The sequence below is a fragment of the Sinocyclocheilus rhinocerous genome, unplaced genomic scaffold (assembly GCF_001515625.1).
Source record: "Sinocyclocheilus rhinocerous isolate Xijiao unplaced genomic scaffold, SAMN03320098_v1.1 scaffold549, whole genome shotgun sequence".
NCBI lineage: Eukaryota > Metazoa > Chordata > Actinopteri > Cypriniformes > Cyprinidae > Sinocyclocheilus > Sinocyclocheilus rhinocerous.
The window spans coordinates 404,609-418,393 of NW_015664999.1; the positions used below are offsets into that span (position 1 = coordinate 404,609).

The 13,785-nt window shown below is 35.7% G+C and overlaps 3 protein-coding genes across 3 annotated transcripts in view; 2 read left to right on the top strand and 1 right to left on the bottom strand.

Annotated features, from left to right (window-relative positions):
* LOC107730775 (apoptosis regulator BAX-like) overlaps positions 1-5,533 on the top strand; it is a 6,442-nt gene extending 909 nt beyond the window's left edge. Inside the window, exons 3-6 of the mRNA XM_016541711.1 lie at positions 4,221-4,391; positions 4,499-4,634; positions 4,762-4,866; positions 5,012-5,533. Coding sequence (XP_016397197.1) covers positions 4,221-4,391; positions 4,499-4,634; positions 4,762-4,866; positions 5,012-5,167 — 568 coding nt within the window. The 3' untranslated portion in view covers positions 5,168-5,533. The remainder of the gene's footprint in view (positions 1-4,220; positions 4,392-4,498; positions 4,635-4,761; positions 4,867-5,011) is intronic.
* A 3,403-nt stretch (positions 5,534-8,936) lies between these two features.
* LOC107730726 (apoptosis regulator BAX) lies at positions 8,937-9,745 on the top strand. Its single transcript, XM_016541623.1, has 3 exons — positions 8,937-9,068; positions 9,314-9,406; positions 9,497-9,745. Exons 1-3 carry the CDS (start codon positions 8,937-8,939, stop codon positions 9,644-9,646), a joined length of 375 nt encoding a protein of 124 aa, XP_016397109.1. The 3' UTR covers positions 9,647-9,745.
* Positions 9,746-12,010: 2,265 nt separating this feature from the next.
* Positions 12,011-13,785, bottom strand: part of LOC107730758 (potassium voltage-gated channel subfamily C member 1-like) — a 66,413-nt gene continuing 64,638 nt past the window's right edge. The window contains exon 5 of the mRNA XM_016541685.1: positions 12,011-12,831. The gene's annotated coding sequence lies outside the window, so the exon portion shown is untranslated. The remainder of the gene's footprint in view (positions 12,832-13,785) is intronic.

Sequence of the window (13,785 nt, forward strand, 5' to 3'; positions counted from 1 at the left end):
CCCTAAAGAATCATATCAACTTGTGGAAGATCAATGTCCACTTTGAAGCACAGCCACCACAAAATCAGACTTACTTTAAAATCATTCTGAGGTTAAATACATATTTAAAATCATAACAATAAATATTGTATTAGCTATGATACTGTTTTTTGAATCAAATCTTTACATAGCTATGACAGTAAACACTGGAATCTAACAATGCCTTGGGAAAAAACAGTTAATCTTTAAAAAATGAAGCATAGCTATACATAAACCCATATAGGAAATAAAAGAGTTATCGAATAAGCATGTTCTAAACTCCTGAAACATTGGTGTTTCATATTTTAGAGCAGTCACTGCAATTTATGAAAGAAATCAATTAAATCTGTATGTGGGAGTGTGTGTGAAAAAAGCAGATGTAACCCCTTTTGTAATAAGTAACTGTAATTTAATTACAAAATTTTTTCTCAGTAACTGTAACTGATTAGAATTACTTTTATTTTGTAATTAAATTACGTAATTCCGTTACATGTAACTAGTTACTCCCCAACACTGAGAACCACATAATAACTATTGTACAAAATATTGTGTTACAGTAAGTTGAATAGTAAAAATCCAGTACCTGCTTTACCACCTTTTAAATGCTATTTTGGATTCAGATATCTCACATATAAATAACAGAGCAAACCGTAAGCAATAAGAAAGCCATTACAGTGTCACATCTAGCAATCTATTGCTCATTCCGTAATTGGGGGTACATTTCACATCAACTAAATTTTAAGAGATGTTATACAAAACTTCAACCTGTAAAAGAAGCAGCGTTCTATTTATTTATTTATTAATTTTTAAATTTTTTAAAGTAACAGTTGACTTGACACATTGTTAGCTCATGCACACACACTCTGTGTCCCCTGGTATGCACAATAAAGGTAAAACTATGAGAAAAATAAAACAATTTGTGAGAAACAAATCAATATCATCAGTGGACACAGTCACACAGTAAGGCCATGACAACTATATCATTCAATAATTGGCAGGCAACATAATAGTTGACAGATTCAGCATTTTGACTCTTAATTACAATGGTAGGCCTTATCTGGCCAATCGCATGTTATTTTTTAATCAGTTTAATGTCAGTTTTGAATATATATTTGAATTTAAATCATAAAAATATTGCAAACCATAACAAATTGACAGTCAATTCTCCTTGACTAATTTATTGTAGAAAAAAAATATTGGAGGAAAAAAAAGAGAGGACACTTACAATATTGTGATCAAAATATCCACCCCAGAAGAAAATAACATATGATGCTGGTCACATGTTGTGATAAACCATTTTTTAGTAGCGGGGGTTGTTCATTTAGTAGCATAGTCGACAGAACTTTTGACAACATAAGAAAAAGTAGTAATTAAAAAAAAATCTAATTTAAACTCAATCTAAAAAAAAAAAAAATTCTGAAGTATTTCAATTTAAAAAAAAAAAGTTAATTATATATAATGTTAACTGTAACATTTTTATTCATGGTTTAGAATTCTTAAAAACAGACATGGCAAAAACTGTAATTTATTGTGAGATTTTTGTGAGATTATTAAATGCATACTTTAACATTTTATTTTTCTAAAGAAAATTGTTTGAAAATTAATAAAACTAAAAAATAAAGCTACAGCCCCAATTCCAGAAAATTTGGGATGTTTTGTGAAATGCCATAAAATCAAGAATATGTTATTTGTTCATTCTCTTTAACCTTTATTTAATTGACTGACGTACAAAGAAAAAATGTGCAATGTTTTCACTGGTCAACATAATTTTTTTTTTTTCGGAAATATAAACAAATTTTGATTTTGATGGGTGCAACACACTCCAAACAATTTGGAACAGAGACATGTTTAACACTGTCACATCAACCTTTTAATTACAATGTTTAATTGTTTGGGAATTGAGGATACTAATTGTTAAAGTTTTGCAAGCAAAATTTTTGTCCAATTACGCTTTATACAAGATTTCAGATGCTCAGCAGTCCATGATCGTCGTTGTCTGATTCTCCTTTTCATGACTGTGACTTAAAATATGATGTCATGTACTTATTTGACTTAAAATATGATGTATAACTATGGCAATAATCAATAGACTAATCAATAAGTTGATTGTTTCAATGATTGTTCCAATATTGGATGTCTCAATACAGACTGTGTGTCTCGGGTGCCCTCCAGTGAGCGGTACATGTGTTTTCCACTGGACAGTACCAGTGAACTTAAAGGGGTCATATGATGCTTTTTTAAAGATCATTATTTTGTGTATTTAAGTGAACTTTGGGTGATTTCCACAGTATGACAGGTACAACACAAACAAGTTTGATGTATGTCACATGGGGACGATTCCAACCAATAGGAGACGGCGGAATAAAATTATTTTAAAAATGGCCGATCTGAGAAAATGTCAGGAAGAGGATTAATTAATTGTGGCAAACCAGACAAGCAAAACCAATAAAAAACCAGATTACCAATTTTTGGTTAAAAATGACTGATAAGAACAGGGTATAAGTATGGGTGCACGGTCAGACAAAGACTCTGGCAGGCCAGTCTAGCGCATTCAATCTTTGTCTACAAAACCACACTGTCGTAGCACATGCAGATTGAGACCTGGCATTGTCTTGATCTAATAACCCTGGACTTCCCATGAAAGACGTTATCTTGATGGCAGTATATGTCTCTGTACAATCCCAACATATGCCTCCATGTCAATGGTACCTTCACACATATGCCAGTCACCCATGCCGTTTGCTCTGCTGCACCCCCATACAATGACAGACGTTTGGTTTAGCATCTGTTGCTGGTAAAAGTCTGGATGGTCTCTTTAGTCTTTGGGACTGAGAACTCCGTCCATTTTCCCCAGAAACAAGTTGAAATGTGGACTCATCTGACCACAGCACACATTTTATCTGTCTTTTTATCTGAGATGAGCTCTGGCCCAGAGAACCCCGCAGTATCACTGCATAGAATTGATGTATTGCTTTCTTCTAGAGTAACAGAAATTCAAGTTGCATTTATTGATGCAGCGGCAGACTGTGGTAAATGACAGCGGTTTCTGATGTACTCCTGAGCACATGTGGCTATATTTAACACCGCAGCATGATGGTTTCTTATGCAAAGCCATCTGAGGGCTCAAAGGTCATGCACATTCAACTGAGGCAGGGATACTAGAAACTTCCAGGCAGGTGTGTTGAGGCAAGTTGGAGCTAAACTCCAGGACTAAATTCGGACACCCCTGCCCTACACAGACTGAAATTTCTCTGGATTCCCTGAATCTTTTCACAATATTATGTATGGTAGTTGGTGAAAGACCTTAATTCGTTGCGATTTTGCATTGAGAAATGTCATTTTTGATTTGTTTGACACTTATATCATGAAATTTGGCACAAAGTGATGAGCCATGATCCAGCTTTGCTTGCAAAGTCTGAGATGCTCCTTTTATACCCAAATGATCTCCTCACATATTACCAGTTCACCTGCTTACTGTGAACCATTTCAAAACGGTTCAATTTGGATATTCTATAACCTTTTCACATTCATATTGCCTCTGTCCCAACTTTTTTAAAGTTAGTTGCAGCCATTCATATCAAAATTTGTTTATATTTACAAAATACGTTTAAGTTGGTCAGTGAAAACTTTGGAAATCTTTTCTTTGTACTTTTGTCAATTAAGTAAATGTTAAAGAGAATTAACAAATCACAGATTTTTGATTTTATTGCATTTTACAACACATCCCAACTTTTGGAGTTGTATCATCAATGGACATGAAATGTATTCTAAGTAATAGAATGTCTCCTATGCTATACTAGGTAGCAATAAAATCTTTTTTTGGAAAATCTAAATGCCATACTGACTAGATTGGAATGTAATGATGGCTGTAGTCAGAATCCGAGTGCCATTTCATACCATCGTGAATGTCATTTGAGGAAAGTTGTAATGAAATTATGGCCCGGTTTCACAAATGGGGCTTAGCTTAAGCCAGGACTACACTGTAAAAAAAATTCCGTAAAATTTACGGTAAAAAACCGGCAGCTGTGGTTGCCGGAATTTTACCGTAAAAAATACGGTAGCAACGTTTTAGGTTTTACGGTTTTAACTTAAATTTACAGTTAAATACTGTAATTTCATTAACTGATATAATGTGTAATTGTGAATCTGTGATGGCATAAACATTTTATTCATATGCAGTTAACAAATAAAATGTCTTTCAGGGTGGTAAGACATGAGGTGACGAGGGTAGCAGCCGAAGTGCATGCAGCCCCACCAGCCCTTCCTAAAGCTCGACCAATAAGCAACTGCCAGGACCAAAAGCTTGTTGAACAGTTGGCGGAGACCATCAAAGTGATCGGTGATAGGCTCGATCAGGATAAATCATTCAATGAGTCAGTCTGAGATCTGAATCTTTGTCTGTCTTTACTGAACATCAGTGCTGCTGTCTGTACTGCTTTTAAAACACCAGGTTTCACTTTCTGTTTTTCTGACCTCACAGCATGATTGATGGCTTAGTAAAAGTGGCTGATAAAAGAAGTTTCTGGGAACTTGTGGAAAAGGTTTTCACAGATGGCCAGATCAACTGGGGGAGAATTATAGTGCTGTTCTATTCAGTTGGAAAACTGTCTGCAAAGGTATTGGATTAGTTAGATCCTACATGTCTCTGTTGTCTTTTTAAATTTTATGTTAATATATTTGTTGTTTGTAGACATGCATCTTTATGTTTATATCTGCACATATATATCTCTTTCCTCTCAATAGATGGTCCTTGCACGCTTACCCACAATTGTTTCAGATATTTTGATCTTAAGTCTGGATTACTTCAGGAGGAATCTGTTGGAATGGATTCGCAAAATGGGAGGATGGGTAAGAAACAACGAAGACACATTTTTACATGAAAAAGCATTTGACTTTTGTTTTCTGGTTCTAATCTTGTTAGAAGATGTGTTGAGCAGTATTGATCACAATGTCATATCTATGACATCTGCTTTGTTTGTACCCCTTAATACAGATGCACAGTATCCCTGCGCTGGCCTGTTTCTCCTTTGAGCAATTTTCTGGTTCTTCACTTAGTAAATATTCTTCCTATTTCGGAGCCACATTGGCCTTCACTGGTGGCCTACTGCTAGGTGGCTTCATCGTCTTGAAATTTCCAAGAAGTAGCTAAGAGAAAGAAAATGAAGATGCTGCAACAGAAGTGTCCATAACACTGAACTTGAGAGAAACCATGTAGCTTCTATCTGTATTTTGTAATTTGCCCCTTTTTTATTGTAATATGCCTTTTATATATATATATATATATATATGTATTTGTAAGAAATACTTACTGTTTTGTAAGAAAACATTTAATATGGTAATGTTAATTGATTTAAAGAAAGGTATGTTTATTCAGGATCAGGACCGATTGTAGGGATAAAACTGAGCCTAAGCTTTTTATTGATAATTATCATATGACACACATTAGTAGTTTTGTATAATCTGGCTTGTCCTCTTCCTTGTACATTTAAGTATTGTGCACTGAATGTGATTAAAGTCCCCATAATTTCTGAAAATGTATGTTTTTGTTTGTTATATATATATAAAACAAACAAACAAAATAGTAATATATATAGGCCTATGTACAGAGAGAGACATTTTCTTCTGAGCTACATTATAGTTTGAGGATGGCTGCTAAATATAGATTTGTTTTGGATGGAGACATGAAAGGAAATTATGCAGTCACGTAAAACCGCTTTTTTTGTTTCGCTTTTATTTTCATTTAGCCTAGTGCAACGCTAGCAGTGAAGATGCGGAACTGACAATTGTTTAACAATATATCTGATTTAGACACCAAGACTACTAAAGCCTACTAAACCAGTTAGAGGTTTGCGAAATGTTTATACATTAACGTGAATGTATAGGTCACACGTAAAGACAGTTTCACTGCGGTTTGTGAAGTGGCCATCAAATCCTTTCGTAGGACCAAAGAGGAAGATCATGCCTGCCATGTCAGGTATTCAGACTTTACGAAACAGGCTTTTTTTTATTTATATTTCTTAACGTGAGCTCAGTAGCCTGTAGTAACTAACATTTTACTTTTGTATGCAACATTTAGATGACCAGTTTTCAACGAATATTGTACTTCGGTAAGTTTCACACACTACATATTTAAGCCATGCTTATAACTTAATAAATACTAATAAATAATTTTTATAATATTAAAAAAAAATAATACCCAAATAACCAAACATAAAATCCAACAGAGGGTAGCACTAAAGTGTCAGTACATTATTACCAATAGTTTCTTTTTTTCATAATTCAAATAATGTTCTCAGATCAGTGAAGGACCAGAGGGCGGGAACATGCGCACCGTCTCTTCCTGAGCCGCAGCCAATGAGTGATGAGCGGGAGCAGCTCCTGGAACAGATGGCTAGCCTCATCAGAGACTTCGGCGACAGTCTCGATCGAGAGCCAAAATTCAATGAGTTAGTATTGAAATGTCTTTTTTGGTATGCGAGAATATTACTGTGTAATAATTATGGAAGTCCGTTTCTGTCTCTGAGTAAAAACATTACTTTATATTAATGTTAAAGTTAATGTTTGATAGTTTAAAGGGATAGTTCACCCAAAAATTAAAATTAGTCCATGAAAACGAAAATTCCATCATTTACTCACCCTCCATTAGATCGTTTTTTTCCTCCATACAATGGAAGTCTAGAATTGCTAACGTCAATTCTTGTTTAGTTACCACCATTCTCAGCGTCGGCGCCACGGGGGGGCCTGAGGGGGCCCGGCCCGGCCACCTCGGTCACTGTGCCCCCTCACCTCTGGTGCCGTCTCCGTAGTGGGCGCCCTGATTTTAGTCGGTGAGGCAAGGTACTGCCCTGAGAAGGTCTCCCAGGCTGTTAAATACACAGATTAAAAGCGAAATGTTTTCATTTCGGTTCCTTCTTAGCAAAAACATTTTTTTTTTTCGTTCAGGTTATGCAGAGCGAAATAAGAATGGTGCTGCATTTAGAAAGAATTCTTATTAACTTTGCTATTATTCTTGAATTTTCAAACTGGTAACACTTTGCACTTTGCAGTTTCGAATTATGCCTTTACTGTATGACCAAAAATGACGGAGTAGTCTATTTGATGTTTCAGCTGTTTGATCGCGCCAGCGCCTCACGCGCACACTAAGCTGCTGCGTTCATTGGAAACAGCGCAGCCGTTCACCGTGCCGTTCCGCGTGAGACCCGGTCCACTGTGTCATATTTTTGCTCATTATGATATTTTTCCGTCGATACTGGAACGCGCGTTAACTAAAAAGCCTATTTTTCCTAATAAGGCTAATAGTTTAGCTTCAGCTACATCGGGAATATGGACACATTTGGATTTGTGCCTGAGAGAGGTAAGCCCAACTTTACCTTACGTTTCTTTATAAATTAATTTGTTTTGGCATGTTTATTGCTAAGCATATTTTATTATATACTGCAATTATATTTATCCATTAGAATTATATATTTTTAAATTCTTATTCTGTTCTGATACGGTTAAATTTAAAGGATTTGTTGTAAAGTGAGGGGAACTAAAATATCCTATAGTGTTCATAATGTTGGTACATTATAACATTATTAGGCCTGCCGTTATTATTTCTGAAAATGCAACTTATACGAGGCGTATCTTTTTTTTTATTTTCCTCAACAAAAAAAAAAATATATATTTTTTTTAATTGTGTTTTTAAAAGCATGCAGCAAACGAAAATATGCGATTAATCTGTTAAATTTTGTTACTGTGGGTTAACAAATTTACATTAGTAGGCTATTCTTATGCTTGGCTTCATAGATAGCAACAGAGTCTGGGCCAAATCTGGTTTACATTCACTTCTGGCTTTTTTCAGTCTTGATTGCAAATGTTTTTTTTTTTTTTGTTTTGGCATGTTTATTGCTAAGCATATATTATTATATACTGCAATTATATTTATCCATTAGAATTATATATTTTTAAATTCTTATTCTGTTCTGATACGGTTAAATTGTTGTAAAGTGAGGGGAACTAAAATATCCTATAGTGTTCATAATGTTGGTACATTATAACATTATTAGGCCTGCCGTTATTATTTCTGAAAATGCAACTTATACGAGACGTATCTTTTTTTTTATTTTCCTCAAAAAAAAATTTTTTTAATTTTTTTTATTGTGTTTTTAAAAGCATGCAGCAAACGAAAATATGCGATTAATCTGTTAAAATTTGTTACTGTGGGTTAACACATTTACATTAGTAGGCTATTCTTATGCTTGGCTTCACAGATAGCAACAGAGTCTGGGCCAAATCTGGTTTACTTTCACTTCTGGCTTTTTTCAGTCTTGATTGCAAATGTTTTTTTGTTTTGTTTTTTATGTACGATGGATAATTAAAACAAAAATCAGGCATGTGTATTTATAACATCAATTACTAGAAATGGAAGTAACTTAAAATGTTATTGTGTGTTTGTAATTTTAATATTTTTATCTATAGGCCTATACAGCAAAATTACAGAGCTTCCAGTAGGTTATTTTACGGAGCTGTAAACACGGGAATCTCCGACCGCATGCAATCTTTGATGAACACCCAATTCATATATCAAACTAGGTTATATGTTTTTAAATGGTACATAGGCTATATATCAGATTATTTTATTTACAAGTTTCATGTTTGTGTTTATCCCGTTTTTTCCCCCGTTGCATCTGAAAATTACTTTCAGAAACATTTTGTTTTTCAAAGCAGCCCCCCCCCCTGACCATTCTTCAAAATATCATATTTTGTTTAATTTGCAATTATGAGAAAGGTTGGCAATTTTGAGATAAAAAGTCACAACTAAATGTTGATCATGAGAAATGAAATAAAATTGAAATTGCAACACAAAGTTGCAATACAAGCTTCCAGTATAATGAAAGAGCAAATCTGTTTTATTAAAAGATGTGTTTGAATTCAGCATGGTTGATGGGTTTGCACGTGTGGCAGATAGACAGAGTTTCCAGAAGCTTGTAGACAAAGTTTTTGTTGATGACATCACCTGGGGGAAAATTGTTACTCTGATCTGTGTTGTTGGGAAATCCATTGCAAAGGTATGCAGTGCTCTCTTTATTTTTCCTAGTCTCATTTGTTTGTGTGTTTCTATATAGGAGTCATAAATACAGTACAAATTTAAATGATGAAGGATACATTCAATCCAGCTCACTTCCTATAAATTTCACAATTAATTTGTTATGCCAACATACATTTGTAGAGTTTCAGTGCCCAAACCAAAGTGTTAATGCTCTGAGGTTGGACTTTAATGCATCTGTGCTTGTTTTTTGTTTTGCATTGATAGATTCTTGCTGATTTAGTCTCAGGCGTTGTGTCTTGGACACTGGATTACTTCAGGGATAACCTTCTGAACTGGATCTGCAATAGAGGAGGATGGGTATGATTTGATAAACATGAGAATATTTGTACTAGCACAGCATAGCATTGAAAATACATCAGTAATAGTCACTCTTTTAAATACCTGCAGATCAACAGTATCTCTTCCTTGGCTCATTACTCCTTTGAGCGAGATTTTGGTTCCTCATCCAGCCTGATCTCCCTCTCCTCTGGAGTCCTCTTCATCAGTGGAGTACTGCTGGGTGGCCTCATTGTCTGGAGACTGAACAGATGTGCCTGAGGAGGGTCAGTGAAGGACTGATGAAGTGAGAAAAGGGGGAATGCTGGGATTTACATATGCAACGGACCAAAAATAATGATGATCTGACCAAGTAAGAGAAGGCTGCTTGGCAATATCATGCACAGTAATAAAGTGTAATATATTATAATGTATAGTGTAGATCCGATAGGAATTACAGACTGTGATTTAAAAAAAAATTTTTTGTTTGCCTGTCTCAGTCCATGTGAGTGAGGAGGGATAAAATGAATCCAAAATGGGAAGTATAGCAATAACTAGCAAGACTTGAAATGTTATAGGTGCTGTGCCAAGACTTTGTCTATGCCCACTGTTATTGTAATCTCTACCTCGTCTATAAAATTTATATTAGAAATGTATAAATAACCCTGCAACTACAGACTTAATAACTATGTACTATAAATGTGTTAAAAAAATTATATTGTTACATTTGAAATGTAATTGTTACTACTTTTCCAATAATGTAGATTATGAAAAACCAATGCAAAAAGCCTGCATTAAATAAAGTCCTTCCCACAAACCCATGAAGGTACATGTAAAGGAAAATCATTATTAAAAATTATTTTGATGTTTAATTAGCATGTAACGGAATTACATTTATCATGAAATGCTAACATTTAAAAAATGAGCAAAAACAGAAAAGTAACTGGATCCCAGAGTAACATGAAAAAATCACAACAAACATTTAAAGAATCACACAGGACACGTGTTGAAAATTTTGGCATGAGCTTTTAACATTTTTATTGACTTTTTGATAACTTTTTGTTTTTAAATTGGATTTCATTTTTCTAATTGTTATTATAATTTTTTTCCTATCTGTAATGGAGAAGATTTGATCAGGTAGGTTAGCATTCACATTCAAACTTCCATACTTTTAATAATATAATGATTTTTAAGCCTCAGTTTTCACAAACTGTTAAATTATTACAGTTTATTAGTTTTTTTCTTTATACATTTCAAAAATATAAAAGGTAAATAATAAACATTCCATTGAAATATATTTTATACAGTTCTTGATATTTTTTTTCCCTTTTTTGTATGACAATAAAATTGTATCCAGCATCAACCTTAGTAGCATAGAACTCATCCATTTCTTTTAGGAACCTTCTCTTTCTCACTGGCCTCTCTTTCTCTCTGTCCCTGTTTCTTAACTTGGGGGGTATGGTTAGGCTTACGCTCAGCAGTATACACAGCCGCTCCATTAGCTGTGATAGTGCAATGAATTCCCCCTTCAAACAAGCTACATAAAGTAACTAAAGTAGAAAAGTACAGGTAGTGCATATTGGGTCAGACTATACTATAATAAATATAGTATAGCAACTAAAAGCAACTTATATTTGGCATGGCTACATTTTGAAGAGAAAGGGATGTGAGAGAAACCAGAAACAATATATGCTCTTTCTTCCTCTCTAATTGTCTCAGAAAGAGAAGTCGCAGAGTAGAGAGCCCAGGTGAAAGAGATGGTCACCTCATTCTGGCCATTCACAAATTATTCACAAGTTACGTCCTCATTGTATTCCATGCATGCATTATAATTCAACTTCAAACAATATGATAGAAAAACACAAGAACAAGGGATGCAAAAAAGCTTCTTCCTCAAAAATATAGAAGGAGAGGGAACAGACGAGAGGGGGGAGGGGATGCAAACAGGAAGTTGAGAAAGCATGAAGACTGATTCTGGCTTTGTTCTGCTCCTCTCTGATATGTTTTGTATTTGGGTTTCAAGTAAAGGTATGTTGAGCTGTCAGCCATCTGGAGGGGTTGCGGTCTCATTCACGCTAAGACAAGCATTCGCAGAGAGAGCATCTTCAATTGGGAACATCCAGGGAACAGTTTCAGGCACACTGGATTTCTAATTAGGGATGAGATGAACATGTCCCCCAATTCCTAATGAACAAAATATAGAGCCTCTCTTTTATATATATATATATATATATATATATATATATTCTTTTTTTTCTAAATTTAGTAGCATTTAGCATAAACTTTTATTGTTTCCATTTGATTTCGGTGTTTAGTGATTTCAAGCCCTCTAATTTGGGGTTCAGGGCTTGCAGAAGTCATGCAGTTTAGTCATGCTGGTAAACAAAGTGAGAAAAATGCATTTTTAATTTTCTCTTTTTTTCAGCTTTTGTTTAAAGTTCACCCAGTCCACTTAAAAACCCCTCTGTCCTTAGTATCATGCACTTATGTTGTATTTTCTGTTCCCCACATGAAGGTGAAAAAAGTGACTCCATCCACTGATCCAGAGTCACCCATATTGTACTGTGCAAACAGAGTGGTCCTGTCTACGGTTTCCTCTTGTTCCTCTCAGCATGATCTCTACCATCTTTCTCTCTGTTTTTTTGTTTTTTTTCCATTCATGCCATGCAGTTCATCTACAGTGGAACAGAAATGCTGAGATGCAGAGAACTAAACTAAGAGAGAGAGAAAAGAGAGAGGCTAACGCTCTTGTCTTCATAGTTGACAAAGTCGCCTTTCTGTGAGCCCTGAGAAGGACACTCTGAACAAGATTTCCAATTGAATGAATGGGGAAACAGTACGATATAGGAATATGGCGGGTCATTGACGCCACTGTCTATTTTCATTTAAAGCACGTGCAAGATCTCCAAAAGTTAAAGAAGCGGAAAAAGTTTGGGTGATAAACCATTTGATTGAAACGTTGCATGAACTTGACTGTCAACGTGTGGTTGAATTGCATAGCGTTGAAGGGCATGATGGGTGTTTTTCCACACATTGCGTGTATCTGAGACTGTATTGAGGGTTTTTGTCCACTTTCAGGTGCATTTATTATGGTGGAACGCCCCACAAAAATAGTTCTCATCACTTTAAAATTGCATCCATTTCCATCAGGAGGGTTGAGCCAGGACATACAACAGTTTGTATGCTGAATCCTACCCGTTTTCCAAGGCCAGCGATCCCTGTAGGAAGAATGTGTTCCACGTCCTCCCAGGACGTGATATTGTCAGTTTATTGCACCTATGTTGGGGGTTAGCAATGGAGAGATGAGTGTTACAATGTTTTCTTCCAGTTGGTTTAGCGAAGCACTCCTTTCATCTCTCGTTTTCTCTCTTTCGCCATCTCTAATCCTGTGGTGACCCTGGGGGTTGCCTCCGGACAGGTTTTGCGGTTGGGGAGCTTTAGAAAAGGGGAAGCTCAGAAGCTCAGCACTGTAGGGAAGAAAAGAGAAAGACAGAAAGAGAGGGGAATAGGAAAATGGAGGACAGATAAATCAGTATCGCGTCACACGTCACATCGCCTTAACACAAACGCATTAAAAGCTACACACTGCTAGAGGCTTTCGCAGATGCCAGCCGTTTCAGACCGCGCAACTGAGAGAGCCGAAGCTAAAGAAGCCAAACGCACATTTTTTTCTTTTTGCTTGTTTTGGAGTGATGTCCATGGAACATTATTTTCATAAAGTCTCCTAAATACCAATGTAAAAAGAAACGAAACAAACCAAAAACCCAAGTGTACTCATAGCAAAGCCCATCGTAACATGCGTTCAAAAACAAAACACACAAATGCAAGACTCTTGGAATCACACTCACAAAAACAAACGCACACAAAGCTGAATAAAAGTTCCAGTCGTTGAGGGCCACAAAATCTTGTTCTAAAACTATGTCAATAAAATCAACAGAATCAATTAACAATCACTGATTTTGTCAGCCCTCTAGGATGGACCAGAACAAAGCAAAAGCTCATTGTACATCAGTGAATCCCCTTCACACAAAGGGTGCGTCCCAAGACGACTCGCTATTCCCCATGAAGTGCCCTTATTTTGATATTTTACCAAACAGTGAAGCTGGCATAGGGAATAGAGAGCGAGTGCGCCATTTAAGCACAGTGCCAAACATTAGAAGAGCGGGAAAACAAAGTGTCACACAAAGAAAATCAAAATACTAAGCACACAGTCAGGCACATCACATGAAAACACGCAGTGTGACGCACAGAACACCATACGCACATTCTTACACTGAGAAGCGTTCAGCTCCCTTCCTCCTCTCTTTGCTTTTTTCTTTCTTCCCCAAACTGTCCTCCATTTCACGACGCCTTTCTTCATTTGTTGACAATCCTCCCAAACCTCTGTTCCCCAAACACACAATCTGTCCATCTGACCCTCA

Bases quoted from the DNA above. Each gene is read 5' to 3' on its own strand.
- LOC107730726 (XM_016541623.1), top strand. From the start codon at position 8,937: ATGGTTGATGGGTTTGCACGTGTGGCAGATAGACAGAGTTTCCAGAAG. The intron at 9,069-9,313 runs GTATGCAGTGCT...TTGCATTGATAG, and splicing joins TTGGGAAATCCATTGCAAAG to ATTCTTGCTGATTTAGTCTC. The intron at 9,407-9,496 runs GTATGATTTGAT...AAATACCTGCAG, and splicing joins TCTGCAATAGAGGAGGATGG to ATCAACAGTATCTCTTCCTT.